We start from the raw sequence: 19,749 nt of genomic DNA on the forward strand, positions 1-19,749 counted from the left end.
AATTATTTCGATTTGGGTATTCTTTTTAAAGTAGTAGTCAATGCTATAATGTCACAGGGACAAGTACTATCATTGGTTATCAGGGGGTAAAAATATCCAATTTTAAAGGGACAGTCAAGTCCAAAAAAAAAACCTTTCATTTTTCAAATAGGGTATGTAATTTTAAACAACTTTCCAATTTACTTTTATCACCAATTTTGCTTTGTTCTTTTGGTATTCTTAGTTGAAAGCTAGATCTAGGAAGGCTCATATGATAATTTCTAAGCCCTTGAAGGCCGCCTCTAATCACATGCTTTTGTATTTGCTTTACACCGCAGGGGAGAGCTAGTTCAGGTAAACCCTATAGATAACATTGTGAGCACGCCAGTGGATTGTGGCAGACACTGCACTAATTGGCTAAAATGAAAGTCAGTAGATAATAAAGAAAATGTCATGTGATCAGGGGTCTGTCAGAAGATGCTTAGATACAAGTTAATCACAGAGGTAAAAAGTGTATTAATATAACTGTGTTGGTTATGCAAAACTGGGTAATGGGTAATAAAGGGATTATCTATCTTTTAAAACAACAAAAATTCTGGTGTTGACTGTCCCTTTAACTTTCTTCACTATAACACATTTGCTACTACCCTACAGATAAAACAATGTATAGATCTTAGATCATCTAATTCCTCACTATTTTGCAAAATACTTATCAAAAATGTGTTTAGTACCAATGCTGGAATTTGTTATGAGATTTTTCAGTGGCTCAGCAGGTTTATGGTCCCCATGGAAACTAAATCTCATTCCTTATACTCCACTCAGCTGGAGTATTGAATGTTGAGGCCTTTTGTGTATGATGATTTCTTCTGCAACCTTCCAGTAACAGACTTCAGTGTTTCCTCCTGACTCTTTTCTAATTGAGATGCAAATTAATCTCTGCGGCTGATTACACTTCCCTTAAAGCTTCTGAGAGGTGCAGCTGTAGCCAGAGTTTGCAAACGTTCCAACAAGTGACTTCAGCTGTCTTTACTTGAAAACGGCTGCCAAGCTTCTTCTGTCCTTTTTCAGATGGATTTGAATTAAAACGCCCAACTCTTCCACTCAACTGTCCATCAAATCACTACAATTACTTTGGGAAGTTGGCTGTGAAACTTGCATAGAACTTACCTTGAGAAACATATGTGAAACCCCATTATAATAATAGTGTTCCTTTTAGACCCTTAAGTTCCCCTAAAAGTTCAGCTTTAAGGGAAGGATAGAGCTGACTGAAGGCACCAATGAAACACTTCCAGTTGCACCTAGCAAACTTCTAAATACGGGGCTCAACAAGTTATATACATTTTAATGGCGCATTTTGTATATAACTATATTGATATGTGACTGCCGCTAATGCAAAGGTGATTTTAAAGAGACATTGAAGTCAATGCTTGTATTTATATATCCAAAGAGGGTACTTTAAAACATATGTTAGTTCTTGGTATCCTTTGTTGAAAAGCAGGAAAGTAAGCTCAGGAATGTGCACGTTTGCAGCACTATATAGAAGCAGTTTTGCAACAATGTTATACAATAGCAAGAGCACCAAATGGCAGCACTGTTTTCTGTCATGTAGAGCTCCATATGCACGCTACCTACCTAGATGTCTCTTCAACAGAGAATAACAAGAGAACAAAGAAAAAAAAATTGATACTAGAAGTAAATTAGAAACTTTTCAAAATTGTATTCTCTCTCTGACTCATATGAAAAATGCCTTTAACATATTTAGGAATAGCTATATAGAGCAGTATAAGGTCCACACAATGTTTTAACCCTTTCACTGCTTAGATATTTTGCAAAATCCATTTAATGCTTCAGCATTCATTGAAGTTATGAAATCCAGTGCTCTGTCACTTACCCACACAAGCCATTATAGCTTCTTTAGCTAATCATGCATGATCACAAATTACCTCTAGTATTAAAGTATACATAAAAAATGAGTACCAAGAACGCAAAACTGTGATTTTTTTTATTCTCGCATAATTTGGTGTACATGGTAAAAATTAGTGAGCAATTCCTTCATAAATCCTCCAAAATAAATACTTTGATTTCAGCATCAATTCACCTTCATAAACATCAACATCTAGGATTCTACAGCATTGTTTTTCATTACAAACTGAATATATATAAAAAGTAGAAAAACAGTATCCACCATATAAAATACTAGATATAGTTGTGATCTATACAAAATTATGATTTCAAAAGGGGTGACTCAATTTGTCAGTGTATGCAAGATCTCCCTCCTTAGTGAAACAAAAATTAAATAAACCCCCCCAATACATTTACATAAAATACCTGCACCACAAATCACTCTTTACAGATCCATAAAATGCAACCTGTTTCTGCACACTTCTCCAGTTTATCAAGATATCCTCAAATGCGTATTTACCCAGATAACCTATGAGCCTCAACTCAAATAAACCAATACAAGGTTAAGAGTTGCCGACACGTAACCGTTGCTACCATGATGATTAAAGGAAATGAAACCCATAATTTGAAGGATTTTATCACTCAAAAATTAGGTCTTACATTATAATTATATTTCTAGGTAGATAATAATGGCTTCTTTTTGCTACAAAGTTTCCAAAATAATTGAACCAATATACCACTTATGTAGGAATAAGATGCGTGATACACCCAGCCGCATCATTTTTTCAATATCCTTATGACATATGCAGATGACTGGCATTGCCAGGTTGAGCACCTTATTGCAACCTGAACATGTTTACCCTTAACTGAAAAATACACATTTCTTTTAAAGGTCTCTTCTTGGTGCATATATGGTGGCGTCAGAGAATACTGTAAATGACACCTATCAAACCGATGCACCTTAGAGTAACATGCAGGTTTTCCTCTTTCAAATGAAGTGTTGCATAAGTGATTTGTGGGCAGAAATAGGGGCTCCATAAGAACCTTTCTGCCCCAAAGAGAAAAGCCACAAGAAGATTCATGATGTCACTGCACATGCACTCAATGACATCACCGGATGTGGCCATCTTCAGGTGGCACACATAATGAGGAATATTTGGTCGCTTGTCATCATTACTGTAATGCAAGAAGCAGCTGAAAATAGAGAAGAAAACCTTCCTTTTTCACTTGCTCTGAAAATATATCCTCTGCACTAAAGAGGTTAAGATTTAAACAAAAGGAAACAGAGAGAAGGAAACAGAGAGAGGGCAACAAGTAGATAAGATAAAGTCTATAGTAAAGGCGAACGGTTTCTCAGACATGGTACGGTCCGCACTACTTATTCTTTTCACGGCAGCTGCACATTTTTTGGTTATTTTTCCTTTATGTAGAAACCTTATTTTCTTAAAATACACATTTTTAAATAAAATTTAAGCCTCAAACTTTACAATGGATTTAAAATAGCATGTAAACAATATTTAATTTGTAAAAGGAGTCATTTAATGGTCTGCCCCCCCCCATTTATTAAAGGGACATGTTACTCATATTCTAAAGCAGGGGTGCCCACAGTTTTTGTGTTGGAATCAACTTTTCAAATAACCAGCTCAACAAGATCTACCCACTAAAAATGGTCAGGGTCCTAAGCTTACATTCCTGCCTTTTCAAATAAAGATACCAAGAGAATGAAGAAAAATTGATAATAGGAGTAAATTAGAAAATTATTTAAAATTGCATGTTCTATATCTGAATTGTTAAAAAAAATGTGTGGTTCATATCCCTTTAACCGCTAAGCTGGATTTAATTTTTTTTTGTTTTTTACTATTTAAAAAAAAAAAAAATGTACACTTTATTTCTCCCCTAGATCCCCAAGACCTATACCGTTGGAAAGGTTAGGCGATCACCTTTCCAACGGTGGGTCTTGGGGTCTGTAGCTGCTTAGATGCCTGTGATACAGGCTTCTAAGCAGCATGCCCCCTTTCCCTATCTTGTCCATTGTAATTTTTAAATAAAGTTGCGCAGTGATGTCATCACGTCATTGCACGTGACGTCACCGCACGAAACTGGAAGCCCCGGCAATGCCTGTCACTAAACAGGCCCGATTGCTAGGTGGAGCGCTAGCCACGGCTCAACACTCAAGGGGTAATGTTGCATGATTTAGCAATACATGGATGTGCAAAAGCATAAAGATACAACAGATTATTCTTGACGACAAAAGTAGCACTGACTAATTCGGGTTAACAGGAGCAACCACTGCATTCAAATTACTGCCACTGACCCCTTTACTTTGTGCTGCAGGCTTGGCCTGATATGACCCAGTGAGGATTACACAAATAAATTTCAATAGCGCACCATGCAGACCATTTCTTACCGGGTCAACACGTTCATTTGCCAGACGTCAATCGGACTTGTTCCTTTAGTATAGCACAGCAGCCACCACCTTTACTTTTTCTATCTATTCACGCTTACCCTCCTAACTATACTATACCACCAAATCCATTGGGAGAGTACTCACTCAGCCATGCTTTTGATAGGTCAATTGTAGTTGTCGTTCAAAAATAATCTACATTGTTTGAAATTGATGTCCCTCAAGATCCAAACCTGTAGAACTTTTCGTGTCATACCATCAGACTGCTTAATGACCTGCCCCTTCACACACATGCGGTAGATAAAGCAGTATCCCTAGCAACCATACTCTACTTACGCCCCAGTGTTGAGATTGTGTAACTTGACCACATAATTTTGATCACATCGGCCACGATCTACCAGCAGGCCCGATCTACCTATAGGGCGCACCCCTGTTCTAAAGCACTTGAAAGTAATGTAGCATATACACTATCACTGAACGTCTATATAAAAAGGAAGATTTTTTTCCCCTCAAAATTTCTTCAGCTCTCCTGAAGAAGTGCTCTGTGAACAGTTATTCTTTAGTTACTGTTATCTCAATGTAGGGGGAAAAAAACCAATCAGTATCAGCAGTGCTGAGTTAACATTTGGCTTTACTGTGAGCTTGTCGGATTTCACCATAATCTTACAAGATTTCATAGTAGACTGCTCTCACAAATGCCAGATTGAAACTTCTTTGCAAGTCAAGGGACTAGCATCCTTATTGGTTTCCCATAAAGTCCTTCTACAATGGGATGTGGCATCTGATGTTTTTTTAAGGGCTCAAGATTTCAACTTAGAGGCTAGGAGTTTGAGTGGTTGATTCATAAGAATAAACATCCAGTAGAGGTGAAAAAGAAAATATGGGCAGACTCAATAGGTTCTTAACAGCAACCAAAATCTATATATCTCTGTTTCAAAGTTATACATGAGTTTTAATCTCTTGGTAAAGAATTTATAAACAGAACCTACGTCTGATTCTTGGTCAGTCAGCATATCAAGTATAAGCAAGAAGAAAACAACAACTAACCCTAGAGCAGTTATCTAAAACCTGCCCTTAGAGACCACCAAAAACAAAACAAAACAGGGTATAAAATATTTCTCAGCTTGAATATAGTTAATCAGTAAACAATCATTCTGAACAAGCCAATTGAGCTGCTCTATACCCCTGGGGACAACAACAAGAATTGGCATTGAAGATGAGCTGTGTGCATAGACTTAAATGATACTGATGTGAAGGCTGGGTAATTGACTCAAGGTGAATCACCAAATAATTTTTTTTTTTTCTCCAAAGGAATTTTTTTCTAAATAAACTAGCTGCTTAGATGGGTGCATTGCACATAGCTGCAGTTCTTTAGGGCAGTCAGAGAGTTAAAGGGACAGTCAAAATTAAACTTTAGTGATTCAGATAGGGCATGCAATTTTAAACAACTCTCCTATTTACTTTTATCATCACATTTTCTTTGTTCTCTTGGTATTATTTGTTGAAAGCTAAACCTAGGTAGGCTCATATGCTAATTTGAAGGCCGCCTCTTATGTTAGCGCATTTGACTGTTTTTCACAGCTAGAGGGCATTCGTTCATGTGTGCCATATAGATAACATTGAGCTCCTGCACATGAAGTTACCTAGGAGTACCTAGGAGTCAGAATCGATTGGCGAGAATGCAAGTCTGTTAAAAGAACTGATATAAGAGGGTAGTCTGCAGAGGCTTAGATACAAGGTAATCACAGAGGTAAAAAGTATATTAATACAACCAAGTGGGTTATGCAATTGCAAAACTGGAGAATGGGTAATAAAGGGATTATCTATCTTTTTAAACAATAAAAATTCTGGAATAGACAGTCCTTTTAAAATGTGCAATTTTACAAAGAAAGAGATGCACTGCAGGGGACTAAAGCAGGAGCCCAATCTACTTGTCCTGATTTGCAAAATAATTTTAACCAAAACTGTATTTAACATAGTTTTTTATTGATAACAACTTAGGCAGCAATCAATGCACTGAACCTCAGATAAAGCAATAAGCAGATGCATTAGTATTTTGAAAAACATACAACATTGTATTACACAAAAAGACCCAAATCTGAGTATCTAACCCCACAAGGGGTCCACCCAGGGAACACATTTTCCATTCTACTAACTTATAACTGAAGACAGTGCCTGAGACACCAATCTAAAAGTAATATGGGTATAACACCAGATCATAACCTAGCCCTAAAGAGTGTACATTACAGAACTAATACTATGGAAAAGTACAAAGTAAACTTCTTACACAGACTAAAGGATGCGTTGTAACATGTTGCAAGCACATGAAAACCCCCCAAAAATATGCTTTCTATATTACCCTACAATGCACAAAACTTTTTCTTCTGAATTGGGATAAAAAAAAAAAAAAAGTGCAACTTTTTTTAAATGTATATTTAGTGGCCCTAAAAACCTAAATTCATGCTTACCTGATAAATTTGTTTTCTTTCTTGACACGGTGTGTCCACGGATCATCATCAATTACTGTTGGGAATATCACTCCTGGCCAGCAGGAAGAGGCAAAGAGCACCACAGCAAAGCTGTTAAATATCACTCCCCTACCCACAATCCCCCAGTCATTCGACCAAAGGGAAAGGAGAGAAAGGAAGTAACACAAGGTGCAGAGGTGCCTGAGGTTTATATAAAAATAAACTGTCTGAATACAGGGCGGGCCGTGGAGTCACCGTGTCAAGAATCTGTTCCACAGAAGCTTCATTTTTGAAGGCCCAGGAAGAAGAAACAGCCCTTGTGAAATGAGCTGTGATTTTCTCAGGAGTTTGCTGTCCAGCAGTCTCATATGCCAAGCGAAGAATGCTCTTCAGCCAAAAGGAAAGTGAAGTAGTTGTAGCTTTCTGACCCTTGCGTTTCCCAGAAAAGCAAACAAACAATGCAGAAGACTGACGAAAGTCCTTATTATGCAACAAGCGTTCTTTGTGAGAAGAAGGATTAGGACACAAAGAAGGTACAACGATTGCCTGATTAATATTCTTTGGGCAGGAAACCAAACTTAGTACGGAGAACCACCTTATCAGAGTGAAATATAAGATAAGGAGAATCACACTGTAAAGCAGAGAGTTCAGAAACTCTCCAAGCAGAGTAAATAGCAACAAGAAAAAAAAAAAAAAACTTTCCAAGATAACATCTTAATATCTAAAGCATGCATAGGCTCAAACGGAGCCCGTTGTAAAACTTTAAGAACAAGGTTAAGACTCCATGGGGGAGTAACAGGCAGAATTCTAACAAAGGCCTGACAAAACGATTGCACGTCTGGCACATCCGCTAAGCGCTTATGTAACAAAATAGACAATGCCGAAATCTGAACCTTTAGAGTACTTGCCGAGAAACCCTTCTCCAAACCATCCTGGAGAAAGAACAAAATCCTAGGAATCCTTACTCTACTCCAAGAGTATCCTTTGGATTCACACCAATACAAGTATTTACGCCAGATCTTATGGTAAATCCTGAGAGTCACAGGCTTACGATCCTGAATCAAGGTCTCAATGACTGACTCTGAAAATCCACGCTTAGATAAAACTAAGCATTCAATCTCCAAGTAGTCAGCTTCAGAGAAACAAGATTTGGATGAAGGAAGGGACCCTGAAGAAGGCAGTCAGTCTCCAAGGTGGAAAGGATGACATTTCCACTAGGTCAGCATACCAAATCCTGCAAGGGCAACGCCGGGGCTATGAGAATTACAGACGCCCTCTCCTGCTTGATTCGAACAATGACTCATGGAAGGAGAGCGAACGGAGGAAACACGTATGCTAGACTGAAGTTCCAAGGAACTGCCAGAGCATCGATCAGAAATGCCTGCGGATCTCTTGACCTCAAGCCATATCTCGGAAGTTTGGCATTCTGATGAGAAGCCAGGAGAACCAACTCCGGCTGCCCCCACTTAAGGGTCAAGCTGGAAAACACATCCGAATGAAGTTTCCACTCCCCGGGATGAAAAGTCTGCCTGCTCAGAAAATCCACTTCCCAATTGTCCACTCCTGGAATGTGGATCGCAGAAAGACAGCAGTTGTGGGTCTCCGCCCACTGAATAATTCGGGCCACCTCTGTCATGGCCAAGGAACTCAGAGTTCCCCCCTGGTGGTTGATGTAGGCCACCAAGATGATGTTGTCCGACTGGAATCTGATAAACCGGGCTAAGGCTAACTGAGGCCAGGCCAGAAGAGCATTGAAGATTGCTCTCAGCTCCAAGATGTTTATGTGCAGGACTGACTCCTCCTGGGTCCATAAGCCCTGAGCCTTCAACAAGCCCTATACTGCTCCCCAACCTAGAAGGCTGGCATCCGTGGTCACAATCACCCAGGAGGGTCTGCGGAAGCAAGTACCATGGAAAAGATGATCCTGATTTAGCCACCACAGAAGAGAGTCTATTGACGCCTGATCTAGATCTACACGCGGAGACAGGTCTGTATAGTCCCTGTTCCATTGTCTGAGCATGCATAACTGCAGAGGTCTGAGACGGAACCGAGCAAACGGAATGATGTCCCTGGAAGCCACCATCAGACTGATTACCTCCATACATTGAGCCACTGACGGCCATGGAGAGGACTGAAGGTCAAGACAAGATTCGAAAATACGAACCTTGTAGCTGGAACCAGAGAACTTTTTTCCCAGATTCACCTTCCATCCGTGGGATCGAAGAAAAGACAACAAGATCTCCGTATGAGATTCTGCTTGTTGAAAAGATGGTGCCAGAACCAGAATGTCGTCCAGAAAATGTGCCACTGCAATGCCCCGAGATCGAAGCACAGCTAAAAGGCCGAATGTAAGGGCCACGAACTGGAAATGATTGTCCAAAAAGGCGAATCTCAGAAACTTGTGATGGTCCCTGTGAATGGGAACATGAAGGTATGCATCTTTTAGGTCTATGGTTGTCATGAACTGAACCTCTTGTACCAAGGGAAGAATGGATCGTATAGTCTCCATCTTGAAGGATGGCACTCTGAGAAACTTGTTTAAACATTTTAGATCTAGGATTGGTCGAAAAGTTCCCTCTTTTTTGGGAGCTACGAACAGATTTGAGTAAAATCCCAGACTCCTTTCCTGAAAGGGAACTGGAACTATTACCCCCAGGGTGCAAGGTCCTTGACACACTGTAAGAACGCCTCTCTTTTTATCTGGTATACATATAATCTGGAGAGGAGAAACCTGCCTCTGAGAGGAAAAGATTTGAAGTCTATTTGTATCCCTGGGAGAATGTCCACCGCCCAGGGATCCGGAATATCTATTATCCAAGCCTGGGAAAAAAGAGAGAGTCTGCCCCCTAAAAGATCCACTCCCGGATTGGGGGACAACCCTTCATGCTGACTAGGAATCAACTGAAGGCTTTTTAGATTGCTTTCCCTTATTCCAGGACTAGTTGGGCTTCCAGGAAGGCTTGGCTTGATCTTGCTTGGAGGAAGGGGAGGAAGACTTGCCTTTAAAGTTATGAAAGGAACAAAAATTACTATGACGTCCCTTCTGCTTATTCTTTTTATCTTGAGGAAGAAAAGAACCATTCCCTCCAGTAAAATCTGAGATAATATCTGCCAAACCAGGTCCAGACAAGGCCTTACCCTTGTAAGGAATAGCCACGAGCTTAGATTTAAATAAAACATCCGCAGACCAGGACTTCAAACACAAGACCCTGCGGGCTAGGACAGCAAAACCAGAAATTTTGGCTCCCAGTTTAATAACCTGTAAGGAAGCATCTGTAATGAAGGAATTGGCTAACTTGAGAGCCTTAATCCTGTCCTGGATCTTATCAAGAGGGGTATCAGTCTAAAGAGATTCAGACAATGCATTAAACCAGTAAGCTACAGCGCTGGTAACAGTGGAGATACACACTGCAGATTGCCATTGTAGACCCTGGTGAACATGCATCTTTTTTAGTAAAGCCTCGAATTTTTTATCCATTGGATCTTTAAAAGAACAACTATCCTCTATGGGAATAGTAGTGCCCAACGCACAAAACTACATGTCCCGGGCGTCAGGCGATAGGAATTGTGCATCCCGGCACTATCAAACACATCAAGCATTTCTAGAAAGTATGCATATTGATTCATCAGTTTCAGAAACAAAACAAACAAGGTAGTGATCAGCTTTAGTTATTTCTTGCCTGCAAAAAAGTAGAAACACACTCAGAGAAGAAACCGATAACTCTGCCCTACTATTCAGACCGGTTTAAAGAAAAAAAACATCTCCTACTAAAAGATGCTTGGGCCAAAGTGATAGTTTTCAGATTTCCTTGTTTGATTTGTTTGACACAAGACACCAATGCAACTGCAAGAAAGACTCTTGTATTGATAAAGCCAGCAACATGGTCTAATTCCTTAAAGTTGATGGATGTTAAAAGAGGAGACCATTGAGAAGGTCAATTCCCATGAGGTGATTCCAATCAGCACCAAAGCCCATGAGAGTATAGTCTTATGAAAGACCAGTTGGAGTATCTGCTCCCATCAACCACAAAATGTCAGTCCTGAAAAAGGACCTCAATGGGCTGAAAGGCGTAGACGTGACCTGACTGTCTATCTCTGTGGTTTGCCATTGTATCATACTGCATCCGGTAAGCACTTTATATTTTAGTTGTGCTGGGGAGCAATTACTATTCTATGGTGTGTTTTTGTATTTTCTGTATTTTTACTTTAGGGATCTGTGTCATTATTTATGGATATTAATATATAGAGGGATTGAATATAATTGGTATACCAGAAGAACTTTTTTTTGGATCTATTCATTTTTTTTTATTCAACAATTCCATCTTGACCCTTATTGTATGCTGGGACATTTTATAATATCTTAGATAGAGACTTGCATTTTTGTGTTGATACATTTTGCTAATGTTTCATAGAAATGTATGCAAGATTTGCTTCATATTTTTTGTAATAATTTTCTGATACATCACATTTACTATGTATCAAGTTTTGTTAGTAGAAGGAATATATTTAGCTGTTGTTTCTCACTACTATTGCATTAAATTCTGGAGATTCAAATTAGGATTATATTCCTAATTGTAAATTAAGATCTGGGTGTAATAGTTTTATGATTGCTACTTGAGGGCCAGATAATTCGGTAATACATTACAGAAATGAAATTTAATCCAAGGTAAAAAACGAATGCAAAAATAAATGTTTACTTACCGATTCATGACCTATATCTCATGATTTTGACGCTACTATTACAGGAAAACTTTGGTACAAAGGATACAAGCTCTGGTAGAGGGGTATGAGAGACTTTACAGCTCTGCTGGCATTTATGCAGGTTGCACAAACAAGACTTGGCAAAAGTTTCTCCGTTAGAATTGCTCCATCAAAAAGTGGACCAAAAAATGGCACCTGGAAAGACATAAAAATAGAACTTTATTAGCATAAAGTGAAATAACAGTTTAATAACTAGATCACACTAAGATATCATTAGGTATCTACCAATCTCATCCTATTCTTGAAGTTAAATGCACACAGTATAGTTATACTTTTCAGTAAATATGTCTGATAACATATAACTTATATAAGTAGAACAGATTTATTTGAAATGAATGTCTCATCATATGTATAGAACTCTGCACTTTCAAGCAGCCCTGCATAATGAACAGTATAAACAAAAATACTGAAATGTAGGACTCATGCTTTATTTAAAAATCAAATCAATGCATCAAACATACAAAAAGGATTACAGTTAAAGTTAAAAAAGCAGTACATTTTAAGATGAAAGACATTAAGGAAATATTAACGTTAATACTAACAGTGGGGATTAAAACAAATACCCAAATATTTATCATCTACAGAGAACAAAGTCTATGGACAGGTTCCTACAAGCGCTGTGGGTGACTTTAGAAAAAGAAGCAACCTTTCTTACTATACTTTAAAGGAACATGGTAATGCAGTACTAAAGCTCTCATTCATTAGGCTAAACTGTGTTTAGCCCATGAAAAGACTTAAAGGGACAGTTACTTTAAAAAAAACTCATGATTCAGATAGAACACACATTTTTAAACAACTATCCAAATTACTTCTATTATCTAAGTTGTTTTGTTCTCTTGGCATCATTTGTTGAAAAGCACACCTAGGTAGGTTCAAGAACAGCAATGCACTACTGGGAGCTAGCAGGTGATTGGTGGCTTCACATTTATGCCTCTTCATTGGCTAACCCAGAGTATTCAGATAGCTTTCAGTAGTGAATTGTTGCTTCTTCAACAAAGGATTTATAGAAAATTAAAACAAATTCCATAATAGAAGTAAATTTAGAAATTGTTTGCTCCACCTTAATCATGAAAGAAACAATTTGGGTTTCATTTCCCTTTATCCATTCTGTATCTGCAAACCGTTGTAGCTCTTGAGCTGGACACATCAAGAGACATTGGCGAAAAAAAAGGAGTTTGATCATTTCATTATTGTATTACCATTCACACCTGAACATTAAATAGCAAAGGGTACAGTAATTTGTTTGGTTAGATCTAAGTTTAAACTATGTACAGAACAAAAAATTAAACTTTGCTTTGATAATTATTCTTGATCATTTAATGTTTCTCTAAAATAGATTGTCTCACTTTCTAATTAGAACAAAAATAATATGCCAGCAGCCTTAAGAAGAAAAAAAAAATAATAATAAAAATTATATCTGAAAAACAGGGGCAGAACCAACATATTGCACATGCAGATGATTAACTTCCACATCAAATACCAAAAATAATGAAGAATTTAATTTTTTTTCTTTTTTCAACATAAGAATATATGCTATGCCTTGCTAAACCATCAATCAGCAAGCGCTACCCAGGTGCTGAACCAAAAATGTGTAGGCAGCTAAGCTTACATTCTTATTTTTTTAAATAAACATACCAAAAGAACAAAAAATTGATAATAGGAGTAAATTAGAAAGTTGCTTAAAATTGCAAGCTCTATCTGAATCATGAAAGTTTAATTTTGACTAGACTATCCCATTAAAACTTAAAGAGATAGTAAAGTCCAAATTAAACTTTCATGATTCAGATAGGGCATGTAATTTTAAACAACTTTCGAATTTACATTTATCATCAAATTTGCTTTGTTCTCTTGTTATTCTTAGTTGAAAGCTAAACCTAGGTATGCTCATATGCTAATTTCTAAGCCTTTGACAGTTTTTCACAGATAGAGGGCATTAGTTCATGTGTTTCATATAGATAATATTCTGCTCATGCACGTGAAGGTATTTAAGAGACAGCACTAATTGCCTGAAATGTAAGTCTGTCAAAAGATCTGAGATAAGGAGGCAGTCAGCAGAAGTTTATGATGGCCAGTGGGGGTGAGGGAGTTAAGAGAGCTGTTTGGTAGGGATTAGGGGTTGTGAGGTGTCAGGTGGGAGGGTAATCTCTACACTACAGATAAAATTAACTTTACAAGATACCTGATAAACCCTTTAACTATCAGGAATAATAGAAATGTGGCACACAGCTGCAATAAGCAGCATTCTAAATACAAAAAAGCAATGACAAAGTCATATATGTCTTATTTCTAAACAAAGGGGATCCCAGAGAAGCTTTTACAATAATTTGTGCCGTGATTACACAAGCGGTATGTAAATAATTTCAGTGAGAAACCCTTGGATTGTCTACTAGCACGCACAAACACTAAGTTGTGCAACAAACGTTCTTCAGAACCATGACAAGAGAAGGAACAACAATTTCCTGATTAAAACTTCTTTCCGAAACAACTTTAGGAAGGAACCTAACTTAGTACGAAGAACAGCCTCATCTGCATGAAAGATAAGGCGAATCACAGTGCAAAGCTAGAGTTCCGACACTCTCCGAGCAGAAGAGATAGCAATAAGAAACAAAACCTTCCAAGATAACAACTTAATATCTATGGAATGCAATGGCTAAAACTGTGCTTGCTGCAAAACTTTAAGAACAGATTTAAACACAGGCCTAATACTGACCAAGGCCTTACAAAAAGATTGCATATCTGGCAGGCCGCCAGATGCTTATGCAGCAAAAAAGATAATGCAGAAAACCAATCCTTCAGAGTTCTCCAGGCCTTCCTGTAGAAAGGACAAAATTCTAAGAATCCTGACCCTACTCCAAGAGTAGCCCTTGGATTCACACCAATAAAGATATTTATGCCATATCTTATGGTAAATCTCTCTCGTAACAGGCTTGCAAGCCTGACTCATGGTCTCAATGACCAACTCAGAAAAACCACGCTTAGACAGAATTAAGCGTTCAATCTCCAAGCAGTCAGCTTCAGAGAAACAAAATTTGGATGTAAGAAGGGACCCTGAATCAGAAGGTCCTTTCTCAGAGGAGATCACCACGGTAGATGAGATGAAATCTCCAGTAGGTCTGCATACCAGATCCTGTGAGGCCACGCAGAAACTATTAGAATTACCGACGCTCTTCTCCTGTTTGATACGAGCAATGACTCGTGGAAGGAGAGCAAACGGAAGAAACGGGTATACCAGCCTGAAATCTCAAGGAACCGCCAGAGCATCTATCAGAGCGCCCTGAGGATCTCTTGACTTTGAATCGAACCATGGCAGCTTGGCATTTTGCAGACACCCTCAGATCCAACACTGGCACCCATTTGAGGAATGAAAAATCTGTCTGCTCAGGAAATCCGCTTCCCAGTTGCTTCCTGGAATGTGGATGGCAGATAGACAACAATTGTGAGCTTCCGTCCTCTGAACAATCCAAGTCACCTCCTACATGGCAAAGGCACTCCGAGTTCCTCCCCAGTGGTTGATGTAAACCATTGAGATGAAATAGTCTGATTGGAACCAGGCTAAGGATGACTGAGGCCAAGTCACCAAAGCATTGAAAATCGCTCTCAACTTCAAAATGTCCATAATCCCTGCCTCTTAAACAAGACCCAGACTGCTTTCCAGCCCAGCAGGGAGATGTCCGTGGTCACATCACCCAGGAATGTCTCTAGAAGCCTGAGACAGATGCTTCCTGAAACTTTTTATAAAACCCAGTAAAAGGGATGTCCATGGTCAACCCTCAGACCAATTCCCTCCATACATAGAATCACTGAAAAGCGAAGGTAAAAACAACTACAGCTAGGTCCAAACTCCCAGCCTTCAGGTTGCAAAATGGCTATATAGCGGACCACGGGAGCCTTGCTGTTGACCAGACAGAAGAATGCAGAGAAAGAAAAATGAATAAATCCTTGATTATCTGACCTCTGTTAAAAATCTTCTTCTAGATAGAGAATCTATTAAGGTCCCCAAATATTCACCCTTGTAGATAGAACAAGGGAACTCTTCTCCAGATTAATTTCACATTCATGGGAAAGTAGATTGGACAAGATCTCTAGAAAGATAGTTTGCTCAAATTAAGAAAGACACCTAAATGATATATTGTCCAGAAAACACCCTTGCAATACCCCAAGACCTAAAGGTCTGTCAAGAAAAAAAATTGATGATCCCAAATCAAGGAAACAATAAAACCTTCAGGTCTATGTTTGATATAAACAGGCCCTCTTAAAACAAAGGAGAAAGGATACTACTTTGAAGGGCAGAATCTGAGTTACTAGAGGTAATTACCTAGATCCCGTTCCCAAACTGGGACTGTAACTATCACGCCCAGAGAGGAAGATACTGAACCCTGTTCAAGGAATGCCTCTCATCATACATGGATTGCAGATACTGTAGAAGAGAAATCTGCCCCTAGGAGGAAATCTTAGATTGGACAAAAGGCATGACTGACCCTGCAGAAAGAGGAAAAATAAACTTTCCTTTAGTCTTATTCTCTTGACGTGAGGTAGGAAAACCCTTTTTTGTACCCTCAAAGTCAGAGGATAATTGTGCTAGACCAAGCACAAACAAGGTCTCATCCTTAAAAGGAGACGCCCGAAACGTGAATTTGGAGGAAACATCAAGCATTGAACCTGCAACTGCATTAGTATAAAGCCTAAGTTGTACCAATAAACCACAGGTAGGCTTATCTGCTGACCGAGAATTCAGTCACAATGCTCTTAACCATGGATCCATTAAGGATAAGCTACCCTCCATAGGGATAAAAAAATTCTGAGCCGTAGTAGAAAATCTCCCTTCTACTAGGGCCCCGTGCATTTTTAATGGGGTCAACAACAGGAAAATCCATTAAAGGAAAGTAGGCAGGGAGAAAAGTATCCCTAGCTCTCCTACACCTGTAAAAATTTCCATAGCACATCTAGAAACCTTTCCGCAAAGGAAGGAACATCATAGAAATGATCAAGTTTACAAAACTTCCAAGGTTTGACAACGACAGGGATATCGATGTCGTCCAAATGGCTAAAACCTCCTTTAACAGTAGACGAGGTGTGCAAGCATACATCTGAAGGAGATGACTTCAGCATCAGATGAAGGAATTATACTATCCACATCTGAGATTTCACTCTCAGAAACTACCTGCAAATCTTCCTCACCAGGCTTAGGAGAGAGAAACACCTGCGTAGCAGAAAGTGGAGCAGAAACCATACTGAACTTTAAATGTCCTCTTGCATTTTTCCCTGCAGGTAAGGAAAAACAGAAAAGGCAGCAGCTATCGCTGAGGTCACCTGAGCTGCAAAATCTGTAGGCAAATACACTCCTCCAGGAGATAACGAGCACTGCAGGGCACTACATGTGACGCCATAGAGGCTTGGGATGTATAAGGAGAAAGCTGTGGCATTGCCTAAACAGTATCATCCTAGGAGACAATGGCTCAGAGGCAACACTATCTCTAACTCAGGAGATTCAGCGAGGAACACATATAATTGCATATTTAAAGACAATATTTAGTGTCTGAGAACCAAACAGAATTCATTGGAAAAGAAAATCTGAGAGGACATGATGAATTCACCATTTAATATTTTAATATTTAATATTAAAAAAACATAAATTATGCTTACCTGATAATTGCATTTCCATCTGTGGGAGGAGAGTCCACTGCTTCATTCATTACTTGTGGGAATTAAGAACCTGGCCACCAGGAGGAGGCAAAGACACACCAGCCAAAGGCTTAAATACCTCTCCCACTCCCCTTATCCCCAGTCATTCTGCCAAGGGAACAAGGAACAGTAGGAGAAATATCAGGGTATAAATGGTCCCAGAAGAACAATATTAAATTTAGGTCCGCCCCCCCGGGGAAACGGGTGGGAGCAGTGGACTCTCCTCCCACAGATGGAAATGAAGTGATCAGGTAAGCATAATTTATGTTTTCCATCTTAATGGGAGGAGAGTCCACTGCTTCATTCATTACTTGTGGGAACAAATACCCAAGCTCTAGAGTACACTGAATGAAGAAAACGGGAGGGTAAAAGGAGGCGGACCCTATACTGAGGGCACCACAGCCTGCAGAACCCTTCTCCCAAAAGCTGCTTCCGACAAAGTAAAAACATAAAATATGTAAAATGTTGCAAAAGAATGTAAAGAGGACCAAGTAGACTCCTTACAAATCTGCTCCATAGAAGCCTCGTTCTTAAAGGCCCAAGAAGAGGCCACAGCTCTAGTTGAATGAGCCGTAATCAAGTAGTAAGAAGTGAATACAGCGCCAACAAGAGGCCAAGGGATAAATATACTCACAGAGAGATAAAAGAAGATTATTTAATGAACCATGTTAAAAAGCATCAGTAATAAAAGACTATATATAAAAAATGTAAAAAGCACATATAAATAAAATTACACTTACAGGAATATCTTACAGAAGCGGCCAAAGCTGATAATTACAATAAAAACAGAGGTAATAACAGGTGATCAGTGTGAGTGGTACACCAGAATAAGAGTGTATACTAATAAAACAGAATTAGCCTAAGTACAACTATAACAAGTGCATCAAGCAAAAAACTAATAAACAATAGTACAAACAATAGTGTTCAAAAATAGTGAAATGCACTGCAGTGCAAAAAAAAGGGGGGGGGGAGCAAAATAATTGTATAGATACGATCAAATAGTGAGTGAGTGCAAATGGATATAAAAATGCTAGCTACTTAATCCAGTGAGGTTAAGATATAATTAAATAAAATACACAATATGCAATAACATAAAAAATAAAATACACAATATGCAATAACATAAAAAAATAAAATATAATCCAAAAAAGTGTTCAAAAAGTTGATCAACAAATGTTAGTGAAGAACAAAAATAAGTCAATCAAAACTAAAAAGTGGAAAAAATGGGTGATGAAAAGCAAGGTGAAAGTGAGGAAATTGATTCCTTCCAATGTTAGTTACTTTAACAGATCCAAATTCCTGAGTGTGGTAGCTGAAGTAGCTGATTGGATCCTAGCACCTGTCAGCTGCTCCTATGGTATCCTAAAAAATGTCCCTGTAAAAAAAAAAATTCACAACATAGTGTATCCAATATGAGAATGAAGTAAAGATTAAAGTAATGCTTACCAATATGTCAACGCGTTTCTGCCCTCAAAAAAGGGCCTTTCTCAAGACTAGAATATTGGTAATGGCAGCTAACCTTATATGCAGTTTAGAAGTAGCCTATATGGTAGTTTAATTGATTAATTGTATTGTTTGGGCGCCAAATCCCTCCACTTCCTGTGTAACATCTAAAAGATTCCCCCATAAAGTGTAGCATCACTTCCTGTGTAACATCTAAAAGATTCCCCTCCACTTCCTGTGTAACATCTAAAAGGTTCCCCCATAAAGTGTAGCATCACTTCCTGTGTAACATCTAAAAGATTCCCCTCCACTTCCTGTGTAACATCTAAAAGATTCCCCCATAAAATGTAGCATCACTTCCTGTGTAACATCTAAAAGATTCCCCTCCACTTCCTGTGTAGCATCTAAAAAATTCCCCCATAAAGTGTAGCATCTCTTCCTGTGTAACATCTAAAAGATTCCCCCATATGGCAAACCGGAAGTATATAAATTTTCCCGGATTAATTTTATACATATCTAAATATATAGGTCATTCAAAAGGCATGTATATGGCCTTAGATTTATCCAGTTGTTTCTTTCTCAATTGCTGGTATCTTTGTTTTGGCTTACCGGTTTCAAGCCCAATATCGGAGCTACCCGGTAGTGACGTAACCGTTGACGTCACTTCCGGTCCGGCGATATTACATAGACAAGCCGCTAGCAACATTAGCATGCTGTACAATGCTAATATATGCGGCTGTCAATTACGCCTCCCATCTAGTATATTAAATCCTTAGAGAGCCCTGGGGATAAAGATGTCAGAACAATGCCCACCAATGTGTCACTAAAGGGGATAAGTGTCAAGGCACTATTGGCCCCCAAAACGTTATAACGATAGATAAAGGCTATGTAATCACAAATATTGAGATTTACAAAAAACTAACACATATTTTATGTCAGTGGGACAAAGGAAACAATAAAAACAATAACGGCAAGTATTTTTGGAAATGAAATAACGGTTTTGTTATCTATTTCTCTTAAGTCCAAAGGGGTCAGATAATATTTTCTTTCTATAGCCATATTTTATATATTATATATATCCATCATTACACTAGTAGATGGATTGAATGA

The 19,749-nt window shown here is 38.6% G+C and overlaps 1 protein-coding gene across 2 annotated transcripts in view; it reads right to left on the reverse strand.

The window, feature by feature from the left end:
* The window catches only part of RALGAPA2 (Ral GTPase activating protein catalytic subunit alpha 2), a 1,332,894-nt gene that overhangs the window by 226,811 nt on the left and 1,086,334 nt on the right, over window positions 1-19,749 (reverse strand). For both annotated transcript variants that reach the window (XM_053712011.1, XM_053712010.1), the window contains one exon: window positions 11,522-11,649. In XM_053712011.1, the coding sequence (XP_053567986.1) occupies window positions 11,522-11,649 (128 nt within the window). The remainder of the gene's footprint in view (window positions 1-11,521; window positions 11,650-19,749) is intronic.

This window comes from Bombina bombina, chromosome 4 (assembly GCF_027579735.1).
Source record: "Bombina bombina isolate aBomBom1 chromosome 4, aBomBom1.pri, whole genome shotgun sequence".
NCBI lineage: Eukaryota > Metazoa > Chordata > Amphibia > Anura > Bombinatoridae > Bombina > Bombina bombina.